The following is a 16,262-nucleotide window of genomic DNA, read 5'->3' on the forward strand; positions in this document are numbered from 1 at the left end:
GCCACTGAGTAGAGCTGGAGTTTCTTTAACCAGGCAGCATATGGCATCTGTTTGAGCCCTTTGATCCTCTTGGTGAGGTACTTTTGGGGTCTTTCCAGTTGCTGCAGGTGTTTGGTAAGGTACATCCCAAAAGGGGCATTGTACTCGATTATGGGCTTGATGAGGGATGAGTAAAGAGGCATGATGACCTCCCCTAATCTAGATGTGAATCCCTTCATGATTAGGTGGGCTATATAAAATGTTTTTCTAACCACTTTGGCCACGTGGTTGTCAAATGAGAGATTGCTATCAACTTGGGTCCCCAGGTCCCTAATTACTTCTTCTGTACTTAATGGATTACCACCTATGTGGTAATCTGTGGGCACTTTGTTTTTGCCAAAGGGGATGACTATACACTTTTTGGCGTTTAGCTTGAGGCCATGGCTCTGGCACCAGTTGTCTGTTTCTATGAGGCCCTTTTGAAGGATGCTTGTGTCGGCTGGAGAGTCAATTATGGTGCCCAGTTTGCAGTCATCTGCGAACTTGGTCAGCCACAGTCCTTCCGTGTTGGCCTGTACCTCCAAGAAATATATACCAAACAAGAGAGGTCCCAGGACTGAGCCTTGTGGGATGCCACTTGTAACTGGTTTGGAGTCTGACATGGCTCCAGCAATTCTAACCATGTGGGTTCTGTCCTTGAGCCAGTTTGCAACCCATCTAGTGACATAGGGGTTTATATTTAAGCTGGTGAGCTTATCTATAATGCCCGAGTGGGGTATTGTATCGAAGGCTTTTGCGAGGTCCAGATAGGCTGTGTGGACCACCTTCCCTTCGTCAATGGCCTTGGTGACTGTTTCAAAGAAGTCAACCAGGTTTAAGAGGCAGGATCTGCCCTTAACAAAGCCAAACTGGGTAGGATCCAGTGTCTGTAGGTCCCCAATATCTTTATTTATGAGGTCCATGATGATCCTTTCCATAGCTTTGCACACCAAGCTAGTCAGGCTTATGGGGCGATAGTTTCCAGGGTCCGTTGAGGCACCACCTTTGTGGAGATGGACCACTGTTGCTGTACGCCACTCTTTGGGTACATATCCTGTAGTAAGGCTGAGATTGAACAGTAGTTTTATGTTTGGGTTTAGCTCTTCTTGGAGTTCATGTAGGATGCAGCCTGGGACACCGTCTGGTCCCATTGATGCTGTGTTTTTTGCTTTGGAGAGGGCGGCTCCCACCTGAGCATCTGAGATGTCAGGGGGGCAGCACTCTGCTGGGATAGATATTTGTCCTTTGGTGGGGAGAGTTTGCACTGAACCTGTCAGCTAGGATGTTGGCAATGTCTGTGGGATCAGTGTATTTTTGTCATTTTGGACTAATTCTGAGCATATCTGGGAATTCCCACCCAGGTTCCTAACATAACTAAAGAAAGCCTTGTGATTATCTTTAGTGTCCTGTGCAATTTTTCTCTTGAAGCTGGCCTTTGACGATTTTATGAGTGCCCTTAGTTTTTTGGTAATACTGATCAGAGATGCCTTCCCTTTTTGGGATTTTGCTCTATCATGTAGTAGCTTCCTTCTTCTATTGTATAGTTTGTTTATGGCTGGGGTCCACCAGACAGGTCGTCTGCCTTTGGAGGATTGGGTCTTGGTTTTATTTGGGATTGCATGATCCATGCATTCCTGAAGGTGTTCATAGAATGCATTTATAAAGGATTCTGCGGTCTGGGCAGATTTTCCACAGGCCGGGGCTTTGAAGGATTCCACCTCGGTTTTGAGGAGTGTGAAATTTGCTTTAGAGAAGTTTTTCACTGTGGTTTTCTGGGCAGGAGGTGGGGTCGGGATGTGAATATCCAGTGAGATCAGTTTATGGTCTGATCTTACCAGTGAGGGATACACTTCTGGTCTGGAGCATAGAGTCCCCATGTTTGTGATGATCAGGTCCAGTATGTTTTCCCTCTTGTGGGAGTGGTAACAAGTTGTTCCATAGCATTTGAGTTTATGAATTCTAGGAACCTTTGGGCAAGGGTGTTGGAGCTAGAGTAATGCTCCCAATCTATGTTTGGGTAGTTGAAGTCGCCCAATATAATGGTGTTCGGAGAGACCTTCATATTTTCCAGTGTTCTCAGGAAGGCCGAGTGGGGTTCCTGGGTTTGGGAGGGTGGTCTGTAGCAGGCTATAAACTGGAAGGCAGTTTTACCCACTGTTAGTTGCACATGGATAGTCTCTAATGCTTCGTGCTTTGCCACCAACCTGGAGGTGTGGGTATCTTTGATGAATATCGATACTCCCCCTCCTTTTGTGGTTCGGTCCAAGTTTTGGGGTGAAAAGCATGGTATGAGGTATAACCTGGTAGTGCTGGGGTGCTCTCGAGTCCTGAACCAGGTTTCTGTTACTGCACAGATATCGATGTTCTTCATGCTAAGGAGAGTTTCGAAAAGTGCATCTTGAGGTTTAGACTTCTAGCGTTGAGTAGCATTACTCTTAGTTTCTTATCCCTTGTGATACCTATGGAGGTGGGTTTGTCTTTTGAGCCTTGCCTAAAAAAGGCACTATGGGGGTAGCAAGAGCCTTTGCCAATATCCGAAAGCCCAGGGGTGACAGGTGCAAGCCGTCCCTAGCAAAGCATCGTGGCTTGTCGTGCATATCATCCCAAGCTGACAGGCATTGATCCCCTTTGAATGACACCAATACTTAAGCCATTTGTTGAAATTGATCATCTTGTCTTCATATTGTGGCATCATTCTTGGTGAGGGTAAGATGCTACTCAAGGTCAGGGTCATACCAGCCTGGGCTACATGCTCAGAGAGCTCCTCTATGTCTCTTTTCATGTAGTCCAGGGAGGTACGTCTCAGGTCATTCACACCAGCATGGACAATGACTGAGTCATATTTGTACTTGCCTTGGAGTGACCTGAGCGCTTGTGTTATGTGGCGGATCCTAGCGCCAGACAGGCTGCTCACCATGACCTTCTCCTTGTTCAGCCTGGTGAGCGGGACGTCAGTGTGCCTGATGATAGAGTCACCTATTACAAGTGTATCAGGTGTGTTGTTTAGCCTTAAGGGCTGTGACTGTTCGGCACACTGGCTTTGTGAGATATGTGTTGCACGTGTTTTGTTTTGGGGTAGCGGTTGCTTGGGTGTCTGCTTTGGACGTCTCTGCTGCTTAGGCAGATCTTTATTTAGAGCCTCTGAGTATGTTTTTGTGTGATTATGTGTTTGGTTTGCTGTCGTGGTAGGTCTATGTGAGACTGGAATTGTAGTGAGTGTGGTTTCCTTCTCCTCCTGACTGGTTATGCCAGTACTGAGTTGAGAGAGCTTAGCCTCCAGTTTGGTTATATGGCTACATCTCTCACATGTGTTGGAATTTGTTGGGAGGAGGAGAGGGTTGTCTGTGTACATGAGGCAGTTGTAACATTGTAACATATCTGCTCTATTACTAGGAACAAAGGTAGAACCACGAGTAAGTAATTCAATAACAATTGGTTCTACTGTTACAGTAATGTAATTAAAAATTTTAAAACCTCTAGCCAAATTATACAGTATGGTAGGATGTTCTAGCCAGTCAGTACTTACCTCCCCCTCTTCCCTCGTGTATTGGAGTAATTCTTGTTGGAATAATAATTGTTCCTTCTCAAACTGTAATGTGGAACACCCATCCGAAAATTTACTTGCTGTGATGGAACAATTTGAGGTGAAGAGCTTATAGTTGTACCAGTTTGTTCAACATGATGTGAAACTGTGCCAGAATCATTAGAATTGGTAACATCATGTGTATTTTGTCCATGAGTTCCTTGTTCTGATGTATTATTCTCACCTTGATTATGTATTGTAACAGAATTAACTTTTACCTGGGAGGGGGGAGGTTTAGGATATGCTGTACCATTACTGTATGCTTGTCTGTCCCTGTTCAATTTCTTTAATTTTGCCCTTGTATTGGTCGATACTTGTACAAATCCTATCATAATCGTACTGCTAACGAACAAAATTAATGTGCTGTTGAATAGTCTCATCTATCCTAGTTGCTTCCTGCATAAGTGAAGTTGACTGCATCTGGTAATGTTTACTGATAACTTCCAATAATTCACAGCCATGTTTGTTAAAAAGTTTTGTTAGTTCTCGATGAAAGGGAGATCCATCCACTAGGCCAGTTGGATATTGCCAGGATCTCAAACCTTTGGGAACTATACCTTCACTTAGACATTTGCGAAAATATGCTATTTCAATTTGCAATTTTTTATATTTCACTAATATCTGATCAAACTTCTTAAGCAGGACCGAAATGTCTGTAGGATCTGTGGCCGGTTACTCCCTTGTACCACTGTGAGTTGGCATTTGAAGTGACAGTGGTTCTGTTAACCATTCGGTCAATTTAGGTGCTCCATTAAGTCCACTGGATTGATTATTGCTGCTAATAGATCTGTCTATATTGTTGTCAAGTCGTTGTAATAAATTACACTCTTGTGCACTATTTTCTGAATTGTGCATACCTGAAGGTGTCGTTTTGTCAGGATCTGGCATGTTTACAACAGGCTGATTACTAGTCATATTTGATTCACTGCTGTTAAAAACACCTGCTGAATGAGATGAAAAATGGATGTTATTGTTGTTATTGCTGGAAAGAGCATCAACTTTCTTGCTCAATGTTTCAACTTGATGACTCAGGGTTTCAATTAAAATAAGCATTGTAGCGTTTGGATTTTGGCTTTTTAGTGGAGATGAAGTCATAGTAGAAACTGCGTCCTCAGCCATAACGAACTACTGCAAACAAGTAAAAATGACAAACTGAAGAAAAACAAACTTGCGGACTGCAGAACCAAATGAACAGCCAAGAAAAGTTGGCATATCAGTTCATGAATATTACTAGGAATGTATATAGTTGTTATATCGAGGGGTTTGTTTACCCATATATTGGTTCTTAGTCTTTTTATTCCTTTTATTTACTATTCATTAACTCAATAAGAAATATCGTGGTTTTATTAGTAACAACATTTGTTAGCCTTCATCTATATTTAATTCATTCCACGTAGTCGATCAGTAAGAATTCATGCTTCGATGTGCCTGTTGCACCATTATTTGTATGTGGTCGCATTAGAACAACATAATCACATTGGGTTTATTTATAGTCAATTGTATTTAGATACATATTTTTAGTCATTATATATAACATATTTCATATTACATTTCAGCAGTTTTCTAATATTACATTAGGTCAGAACATTACTATACGATGGAAATGCTTGATTATTGTTTATTGTGCTGGGATACGGCGCTCATGTTTGGCGCCAACTTGATTATTTAAATGCTTTCAGCAGTTTGTTCTGGTTTGTCTGAAGAAGTCCTACAACATAGTGGGATGAAAAGCGTTTAACTCTATGTTCAGTAAATAAAGTTGTTTCCTCTGATTTACTCGTGCATTTTTGTGTGGATTTAATACTTGGTTTTGTTGCTTCGTGTGACTATTATCTACATTTGTGTTTGGACTTTTGTTGGCTGTTAGTTTGGTTCTGCAGCCTGCAAGTTTGTTTTTCTTCTGTCTTGGTACATCGTTGGGGGCCTATAGCAAACTATGACCTGAATCGCTGTCTTGATGCATTATGTTGGGCTACCAGTCTGCAGGTGTGTGCATCCTTTATGAATATGGAAACACCACCACCTTTGGAGCTTCAATCCATGTTCTGGGATTGAAAGGTGTGGAATTAGTTATAGCCTGGTAGTGCAGGGGTGCTTTTTGCTGCCTTAAACCAGGTCTCTGTTACAGCACAAATTTCGATGTTCTCCATTTTAAGGAGTTCTTTGAGCGCATGCATTTTGAGATTTAGACTTCTAGCGTTGAGCAGCATGACCCTCAGGTTGCATTTGTTTGTAGCTGTTACTGTGGTAACTTTGTCTTTGGAACACCGCCTAAAAAAGGGCACTATAGGGGTGGCAAGAGCCTTGGCCAGTATCCGGAAGCCCAGGGGTGACAGATGCAGGCCATCTCTGGCAAAGCATCGAGGTCTGTCAGTCATGTCATCCTGGGCACACAGATACTGGATCCCCTTAGAATGACACCAGAAACTTAGCCAATTGTTGAAATCAATCATTTTCCTGCTTGTACTGTGGTATTATTCTCGGTGATGGTAGGATGCTGCTCAGGGCTAGGGTCATACCTGCCTGGGCTACATAATCCAAGAGCTCCTCCATGTCTTTTTTCATGTAGTCCAGGGAGGTATGTCTCAGGTCATTCACACCCACATGTACAATGACAGAGTCATATTTGTACCTGTTGTTGAGGGACCTGAGTGCGTGCATTATGTGGCAGATCCTTGCACCTGACAGGCAGCTGACTGTTACTTTCTCCTTATTCAACCTAATGAGAGGGACATCAGTGTACCTCACTGTCGAGTCACCCATGACTAGTGTGTTGGGCATGCTGTTTTGCTTTAGGGGCTTTGGTTGAGTGGCACACTGTTTAAGAGAGTTATGTGTCTCATGAGTAGTGTTGTGTTGTGATGGTCCAGTGCATGTCTGCCTTGGAGGTCTCTGCTGTTTGGGTACATTTTTACTGAGAGCCTACGCGAAGGTGGGTGTGTTGTTTGTGTTTTTATGTGAAGGCAGTGCTGGTGTGTGTTCTGAAGGGCTCTGTGTTCCATGTGGTGTGGTGCAAGTGTTGCCCTTCTCCTCTTAACCAGCTATTCCAATCTTGGCTGGAGACTGCGTGGCTTCCAATTTGGATATATAAGTGCATCTTTCGCAAGTGTGAGTATTGGGAGGTAAGATGAGAGGGTTGTCGGTGTACATGAGGCAGTTGATACATTGCCTCAGTATGCCCAAGTTCACCAGGTTAATAGGAGAAAGCACAGGGAACTAACCTTTAGACATGCCTGGAGGGGTGGGCATTAATAATAAGTACTGGATCTGTTTTCTTGTAGAACTTTTAGTGCTGGTAGCACTTTTGTGTGCTACAATAATTGCTACAAGAAGTTTGGTAAAGTGCTAGACTAATAAGCTATTAAAAGTGCAAGAGAGGAGAGAACTAGCAACTCTAAAGGAAAAATTGAAGAGCAGACTTTGGCACTGCTCAGAAGCTTACAAACAGTTCTGTATCTGGACTAGACTAGTTACAGGAGAGGTGGGAAACAAGCGCAAATGTGGGCTTTTAAACCAGAAAGTTATGAGACATGGGAAAACTGATATTCAAAGGAAAGCACCTCGTAATATTGTTAAGTATGAATTAGAATGGTCTAGTGATTTCAAGAGGTATAAGAGATCCTATATCCAATTATATCCAAGGGGTTAGTCAGGGACAAATTCGGATGATTATGCACAGTTGTAAAGGATAGGGAGTCTATTCTCTAACTAGAACAACACGATTTGGCAAAAAAAAAGAATAAAACCAGCTCAGTGGTGTGTTTGACACCAGGTCTGAACAAGACACAGCCACTGACATAAAACACTCTGGGAATGTTTGCCTAAACATCATGTCTGTCAACAATAAAAAAATAAAGCAGAGAAATGCAGGTGGCTAATAAACAAACTAATAACATAAAGAAACCATCCTGGGCCAACATGCAAACTTAAACACATAAAAATTGTGTGGTAGGAAAAACTCTGCAGCCTACTTAAAATGCATGAAACAACTTGTTAAAAGTTAAACGCTTTCATCCCAAAAAAAAGACACAATACTGTGACTTCTTCAGAACAATATACCAGGTCAATACAAGTCATTATATAGAAGAATAAATTAATTAAACCAATTAAACAATTTACTACCAAAAGACTTCTCAAAGCAATAGTTCACATTAAGTGAAACATTATAAATACAAGCTTAAACTAAGTATAAAAACTTGTTTAAAAGCTAACCAAATATATTAATTAAAAAATACCAAAAAGGTTGCCTAACCTTAAAATACTTTAAAATAACCAGTGTAATGAGAAGATGCAATTCTTGCATACAAATTAAAACTTACATTTATAAAGTAATGGCTTTCTTTTTCAAAATAGGAACAATAGAAACATTCACAGTGTATTGACATGGTATAGTGTTGTGAAGAAGTCCCAGTATTGTGTGCTTTTTTGTGTTGAAAGCACTTAACTTTTAACAAATTGTTTGATACATTTTAAGTAGGCTGCACAGTTTTTCGTACCACACAGTTTTTATCGGTTAAAGTTTGCATGTTGTCCCAGGATGGCTTCCTTCTGTTATATGTCTGTCAACAATGACAACTTATGAATTATGAAAGCTTCATTGCAGATAGCATATCCAGTATTTGTTTAAAATGAGTCTAGTAAAACTGCCACATTCATTGCAATATTTTAAATATTGCTCATGGCTGTTTCTCCCTGTACAAGTTTACCGGTTTAGTAATAAGTCCTAACGCTAACCCTGCACCAGCCTTTGTGTAACACTTATTACTAAACAAGACAGGCTCAGACGTAGACATACGCACCAATGCATACATACATACATTTATATAAACACCATTAACTCTTTCCTGTTAACTAAAACCAAAATGAGCTGGACCCACGGTAAAAAGCCTAATAACCAAAACCAACCTTGGCAAATGGCTAAAAATTGAAAATGTTCCACACAAATAATGGCAGCAGAAACACACAATTTCAAGAATTTTCTTACTTGATTTAGCACTTTTGTCTTACTTGAAGGCTTCATCAGAATAAAATCATTCTTTTTTTAATTAAATTTATACCAAACGACATCAAATCTAAATCAGTCATTGCATAATTAATTTACATCATCTCCTGCCAAAGTACAGTACAACATTTATAAACCATATACACATGCTAAAATCACAGTTCAAGATCATTTGACAAAAATATGTTATTTAGTTCACTTTTTTCCTTTTTAAACTTTAAATACATTTTTTCCTGATCAAGAATTCATTCATAGTTTGGCTGCTCTCATTTTTTCACAGGACCTAATGAAGGTGCCCAATTAGCCCCTGGGGTGTCCCTGCATTCAAACGCAGTTGCCACAGTAATTCACAGTATTCTAAAAGAGTTTCCCTATCGTCCATCCCTGGGGCTTGGTTCAAATTGCTCCAACACCCAGAGAAGAAATTGTCCTTTTTCCCATTCTTTCAAATGTTTATAAAGTGCCTTTATTTCACTGGACTTAGACATTTCATATTGGATCTCATAGACCCTTGTTTTTAACTGTCTCTCTGTCTTTTCCACATAATAAGCAAAACAGACTTGGCAGAAACCCAAGTAAACCACTCCCTGGGAGGAACAATTAAAATATCCTTTAGTTGTAATGGGTTCTGTATTGTGGTTAGCTGATGCTCTCCTCTGTGGGCCATGTGCTTACACTGATTATACATTCAACTCTTAAAAGTGTCCACTTTCCTATGTGAATTTGCATCACTCATTTTTTTAAAACCGCCTTCAAATAGATTTTTTTATATTTTGCCCTCTGTTTACCCATATGGGGTGGTTTTGAAAAGACATCTGGTCTATTGGGCATTTTGGAAAAAAATGTCCCAGTATTTCTGTATTATTTTTTTTGTATTTCTTCGATGTCAGAGCCTAACTTCAATATTAAGGGCTTTGTATAATTCTTATCTAACCCTAAGTCTGTATGGGCCCCTTCATTAGATATTTGTTGGTCCTGTGTTGCATAACCATCACATCTCTAAACAAACTGTCCATCTAATTTTACCTGAACTAAGCAGGCGGGCATACTTCATACCCTATCCCTATAGAACTTCTTCCCTTATTATTAACCAAGGACTCTGGGTATGACCACTCAATGAGACACATAAATAAGCTCTTGTTCATGGTCTCCTAAATTAGATATCATACAGGCAACATGAACCATTTGCCCTTCAATTGTACTTCACTTGTGGTGGAAAGGATGACTAGTAGTTTAATGTAAATAGAAGTTGGTAAAATTATTTTTCTTATAAATTCTCAATCTAAATCTCTTATTGACCAGATCTTTTGTGAGTTTTACATCCAAGTAATTCACTCCTTATGTTTCCACATTATAAGTGAATTTCAAAATCTCAGTTGTTTGATTTATGTAACAACTTACCTTATGTAACTTGTCTATTGTGCCTTTCCATATAATAAAAATATCATCCAGGAAGCTAAGGTACACTGACATCTTAGGATAAAAAGTTGAGATAAACACATAATTCTGCTCCCAATTCAATAGAACTAGGTTAGTAAAAAGGGGAGCACACACCGCTCCCATGGTGACCCCACTAATTTGCTTAGAGCACTTCCCTTCATAGAAAACATAATTATCTAACACAAGCTCTAACCTCAACACCACTAAGTCTAGCTGTGTGTTAGATAAGTATTTATTTTTAATAATGACATCTGAAACCCATTCTAGTCCAACTAAATGAGTGATGACTGAAAATAAATCTTGGATGTTAATAGTAACTAACATAGCATCTGGATGGTAGTTGTTTTCACTGATTTTAACTAAAAAAATCCAATGAATCCACAAGAAGATGGCTGTTCAAAGATGGTATGAATTTCAGTTTTCTATCTACATAAACCACGAGGGGTACATTTTCAACCCAGTTGCTGCTACTATAGGCCTGAGGGGTGTATAATTGAGATTTCTATGAACCTTAGGTATCCCAAAAATTAACAGTATGAATGGTCTTGGATTGCATAAAAAGGCATACACATTTTTATCAATAACTTGTTGTAAAACGTAATCTCCCAAGGCTAGGTGAATGTTCTTATTGGCTGTATTTATCTCATTGTTGGGTACCTGTATATACCTGGATTTGCTGTTAAGCAAGTCTAGCATTTTACCTGAATAAATCCCGGAGTCCTTTATGACCACCCCCTCCCTTATCAGGCTTCATAATTCTTACTTCTTTATTTGAGCTTCTTTCAAGATTGAGCTCTTAGAATACTGAAAATTAGGCATACTTTTTTGTTCTTACTTAAATAAGTCCTAATGTCATGCTCAACTAATACCTCAAAATTCACCAAAATAGGATGTAATAGGGGATTGTAAATAGTCTTATTTTTCATTGATTCCCAAACATAATGGATAGATTTATTTTCTGTAAAAATAATCTCAAGTTTTTTATGACCTCACTTATCTCTGTTTTGTGCATAGGAATGAAGGTGAATCCCTTAGACAGTAAAGAAAAAATGGGCTGTAATTGTAGATATTAAAATTATTAAAGGTCCAGGTAATTCCTTCTGTAGTACCATGTACTGAGTTAACACCCACTTCTTCGCCTACAACATTTAATTCTTTCCTCTTACGCTTTAACCACTTCCTCTCCATTGTCTGGTGTAGCCCCTGTGATGGTAATTCTCTGTCGACTCCACATATTTCCTTGTTCCTTATTCTGTCTGATCTCCCTAAGGGGGGGGGGATTCTGAAGGGTCCTGAAAGTTAAACAGAATGTCATCATCATGGTTTCCTACATCATATATATTTCAATCACTGACAATTTCAACAGCATTATTCCTATCATTTACAACTTCAGCTGACAAATTGTGCCTATAAAACTTCAGTAGCTGGTATGCTTTACCTTCTAAATATTCATTTTGGTCTCTTTCAAGTTCAGATACCTTCTGTTTTTCCAGTTTATCTAGTGTATCATCAGTCTCTTTCAGTACAAAAAATATTTCCTTTTATGTTCCTCAAATGTAAATAACAGGTTACTGTGGATCTTATTACCGAGCTGAATAATCTCATCACACATACTCAGCAGCATCATCACATTGTTCTTTACCATGACTTTTAGCAGATTAATCCCACAATTATTAACTATTTCAAGCAGCTCTTTCTGGAAATCTCTTCCTGGTTCCACTCTGTTAGGGTATTTGAACACACTTAAACCCTTAGGAACCTGATTTCTATTAATAAATCCCTTTAAATATATATTTTCTAATAGTAATGTTCTATAATGGTTTTGTTTTTTCATTTGAAAACCATACTTCGGTACAAGTACAAGTAATCTGTAACAGCATTTGTGTTCAAATCCGTTTCACTGAGCCAGTCATTGAGATTTCGGTTCCAGTATTCATAGAAAGAGTCACTCAACCACAGAATCCCTTCTGATCCCTGCCATGTGCAGAATGGTTTGCAGATTGAGATCAATGGTGCCTTCATTCCTATATCAATGAGAGTCTCACAAGCCTCCATCTAGGCCCTACACAACTCCTGAATCCCAAAAATTAAAATAAACTACTACAGTTCACCCCTAACTCTCTCTCCTGCCAAAAACTATGTTAAATATACTGTCATCCAGCAAGACCAATATATAATTGGTATCCTACCCCAGACTACTAGGTGTGATTATAGATGACCACCTGAAATTTGATCTCTCCCATTTAGTAAGCCATAAAGAAGACACACCAAAAGCTAGGCTGCCTCTATAAAGAAACACACTACCTCACTGACTATGCTAAGCTATGTCTCACCCTATTATATGCCTGTCCTAGCTTACCCAGTCTCAGCTCCTCTCTGTCAGCCAAAGTAGCCAAATTTGCAACTGAACAACAATGCAGATCACAACTAAACTGCCTCAACCTAGATAATTCTCTATTGTACTCATAATTAATTACAACATTCAAACCACTGTACAACATTGAAAAATTCACATCACTCCACCATTCCACCTTATACTACTAAGAGACCTCTGCATTCCACTTTCAAATTGTTAGTCTCCATAACCAAACCTAACAACAATGCAGGATACTCTCTGTACCCACAATGCATTGCTAATAGTTGGAATACAATCCAGCTCCACTTAAGAACAGCCTGCAACCTGAAATACTTTAAATGTTGTCTAAAGCAACACCTGAGTAAACTGGTATTAATACAGATATATACAATTGTGCCATAACAATCTGCTGTTCAAAATGTAACGTGCTATTATCACAACACTACCCTCCTCTGCCCTCTCATCTACTTTGTCTTCCTCATGCCTCTTCCTCTCCTTCCTTTCTTTGAGTTGCTCTCACTCTTTATCGTATTGCATTAGGTCCCAGATTTTCAACAAGTATTTATAGTAACCAATATTCTTACATAAAACCTGTCAGTCTATGCATAGTGACGATATTGCACTGCGTATACATCCCTGTATTAATGTTGCTCATGAATGAAACTGATTGTAAATGATAAAACTATACAATGACATTTCTTCACTGAGGCTTTTCTTCCTTGGCAACCCCTGAAAAAGTGCACTTACAAGCCAATTTTTCCCAGTAAACAAAGGGAAAGTAAAGAAATAAATTATATACCTTCAAAAAACTACATTGTCTTCATTGTGGTGATCATGCTTTTGGGAATTTCTACACAGATCATTTATCACTGTCAATAGAATTGAAATTATATACAAAAGGAAGGTATTACTTGTTAGAGGTGTAAGTCTTTAACCAAAACATGTTGGTAGCAAATAGTTTATGACTGCAAAATTCTGCAACTTTTTATGAAATACTTCAATAATTCATGCAAGCATTGTGATCTAATGCATTTATGTTAGTAAACTGTTGGCGTTGTTTAATGTTCCAATTCCTGAATGTGTGCTTAGCTTTCAAATCCCACTTTTCTTATTAACAGTAGAAAGGAGAATAACTGGAAAGAATTAAAAAAACAAGGTTATTTTTTCCTTTACAGGATTTATATATACTGTCAGTGTTGAGTTTTGTAAAGGAAAATCTACTATTAAGAGGAAAACAAAGAAACCACGGACTATAATTATGGGATACAAATGAACCCATTAATAGAGAAATATTAACCTATGTTCTATGATCAGTATGATTTTTCAATTAATTTCAATATTGCATATATCAAGAACTGATATACACATCTCTGTAAATAGTTATTTTTAGTTATGCTGGTGTGTTTTCTGCTCTCAAAATTTCAATAAAAGATATTTAAAAGCATAGATTCCATGTAGTCATTCAAAATATCCATATATTTTGTAGCTTGGATTGTTGAAAAGCATTTTTTATGAACAGCTACTTGTGAATTACTTAAGTGAGTTCATCTACTAAAGTGAATCGAATTGTTCTGTAGATATAATGTTTAGAAATTTGCTTTACTTTTTTACATAAACCACAGCCATTAGTGCCACACTTTGATGAATTATGCAGAAATTCACAGGTTGAAAAACAAATTGGAAAAACATTTTGAGGATTTAAAATGCAAACCTATCTGCATGCTCCATCAATACATACAGATACTGATGCTTTCTTCTTGACAGAAAAAAAATACTCACGTGTTCTTGCTATGAAGAGTCTGAATTTCATTTGTTTGTAGTATTAGCTGCTTCTCCAGTTTGTTGGTGGACAAAGAATTCTCCAGTAACTGGATTTCAATTCTTGATGTTTGGTTCATTACCTGCATTGAAGACAAAGACACCATTTGTCAGTTAAAAAAATGAAACTTAAAGCCTAGCAATGCTTATTCAGAGATGCGCTACAAACAATGCCAGATAAGAACAACAACAAGGCCATTTTGCCAAATCACTACCTCACTAAACTTACACATTGCTGAGATGAATAATATTGAATTTCACATGCCATACTTTATTTTGGTAATAATTTGAATATTGATGGTCTCTACATAAACTTTAAAAATGATTTTTAGGGTAATAAGTTCAGCAGAATATGCTTTCTGCTTTCTTTCTCAGTATAATTAGTACATTAGAACTCTTACTTAACATAATGTTAATGTAATTTTTATTTATTTATTTATTTATTTATTTATTTATTTATTTAAATTTGTTGACCAGGAGTGTCCGACTGGACGTAGGTCCATTTTCAGCGAAGGCCCGAGGAGAAAAGCTCCACAGTAAAATAAACAGACAGTAGTTACATTGGATTACATAGCAATTAACAATTTAACATAGCAATTACTTACAACATATTTACAGATGAAGAACATAGTACATCAGTAGACAACTAGAATATTTATCTGTGAAGTACATAACAGACATTAACAAATGTTACAATGAGAAGTTCCTGCTCTATAATAAGTACTAGGCTTATGAGAATCTGAGCTTGCTATAATCAAGGTGGTTAGTGGAGTGGAAAGAAAGGTAGTGGTTGGATGGGGTGGATGATATTAGAGTGGGAGTTGCAAGGGCATAGCCAGCATGTTTTTAGGTGCGCTTTTAGTAAAGTTTTGAAGTGGGTGAATGATGGTACGGAGGTAATTGTGGGTGGGAGTGAGTTCCATAATTTGGCTATGGCGCAAGAGAATAGTGCTTCACCAGCAGAGTTATTGGCTTTAGTGATCTGCAAGTGATTTTTGTTGCTAGATCTTAGTGGTTTGGTGGTGCAATAGGGTTGGAGTAGATTCTGGAGGGATGGGACATTTAGTGGATGGTTTACTAGTTTGTGGGTGAGTGAGAGTTGATACCACTGAAGGAGGTGAGGGAGTTCAAGTCAGCCCAGTTCAGCAAGTGAGAGACAGTGGTGACTACGGTAGGATGCCCCTGTGGCGAATTTGGCGATTTTGTTGTAGCAGGTCTCTAGCTTGTTTAGATCACATTGCCTTAGGTTGGTATATATTGGAGAGGCATAAAGTAGGGTGGAGATAAGGTGGAATTTGCTTTTGAAATCTTTGCTGCTTTGGTGAGAAATTGCATATTTCTGTATAACGCTCCTAGTTTTTTGTGGACTTTTTTTATGGTCGTAGATATGTGAATGTCAAATTTTAATTTATTGTCTATTTCCACTCCTAGCAATTTGGTGTGTTCAGTTGGGTATATAGTGGTGTTGTCTTTTGCTGTGATGTTAAAGTGAGAGTTGTTTTGAGTATGTTTGGTGGGTTGGAAGATGAGTAGTTTAGTTTTGTTTGGGTTGAGTATTAATTGGGCATCGGATAACAATGTTTCAACAGAGGAAAAGGCTTTCTGTGTGACTTTTTGCAGTTTTGGTAGGGACTGGGCTGAGCAGATGATGGTCGAGTCATCTGCGTATTGTATGAGTGTGCCATGTTTGGTGGCAGAGGCTAGATTATTGGTGTAAATAGAGAAAAGTAGAGGTCCAAGGAAGGATCCTTGGGGAACCCCTATGGAGACAGGTAGTTGGGGAGATATGTCATTCTGCCATACAACGGATTGTTGGCGGTCAGACAGGTAACTCTGAAACCAGTTGGTGACTGATTGTGAGAAGGATAGGTTATTGAGGACAGAGATAAGTTGTTTGTGTGGGACCATGTCAACTGCTTTAGATAGGTCTAGGAAAGTAGCAGAGGAGAGATAGCCGTTGTTTTTATGCTGAAGGATAGTGTTAGTAAAGGAGAGTAAGGCAGTGGTGGTGCTATGGTTTGGTCGGAAACCATGCTGAGTACTGG

At 38.7% G+C, this 16,262-nt stretch overlaps 1 protein-coding gene across 1 annotated transcript in view; it reads right to left on the reverse strand.

The window, feature by feature from the left end:
- Positions 1 to 16,262, reverse strand: part of ANGPT4 (angiopoietin 4) — a 1,038,655-nt gene that overhangs the window by 322,942 nt on the left and 699,451 nt on the right. Inside the window, exon 3 of the mRNA XM_044090423.1 lies at positions 14,179 to 14,300. Within this exon, the coding sequence (XP_043946358.1) occupies positions 14,179 to 14,300 (122 nt within the window). The remainder of the gene's footprint in view (positions 1 to 14,178; positions 14,301 to 16,262) is intronic.

The sequence above is a fragment of the Protopterus annectens genome, chromosome 12.part0 (assembly GCF_019279795.1).
Source record: "Protopterus annectens isolate FY-2018-M chromosome 12.part0, PAN1.0, whole genome shotgun sequence".
Taxonomy (NCBI): Eukaryota; Metazoa; Chordata; order Ceratodontiformes; family Protopteridae; genus Protopterus; species Protopterus annectens.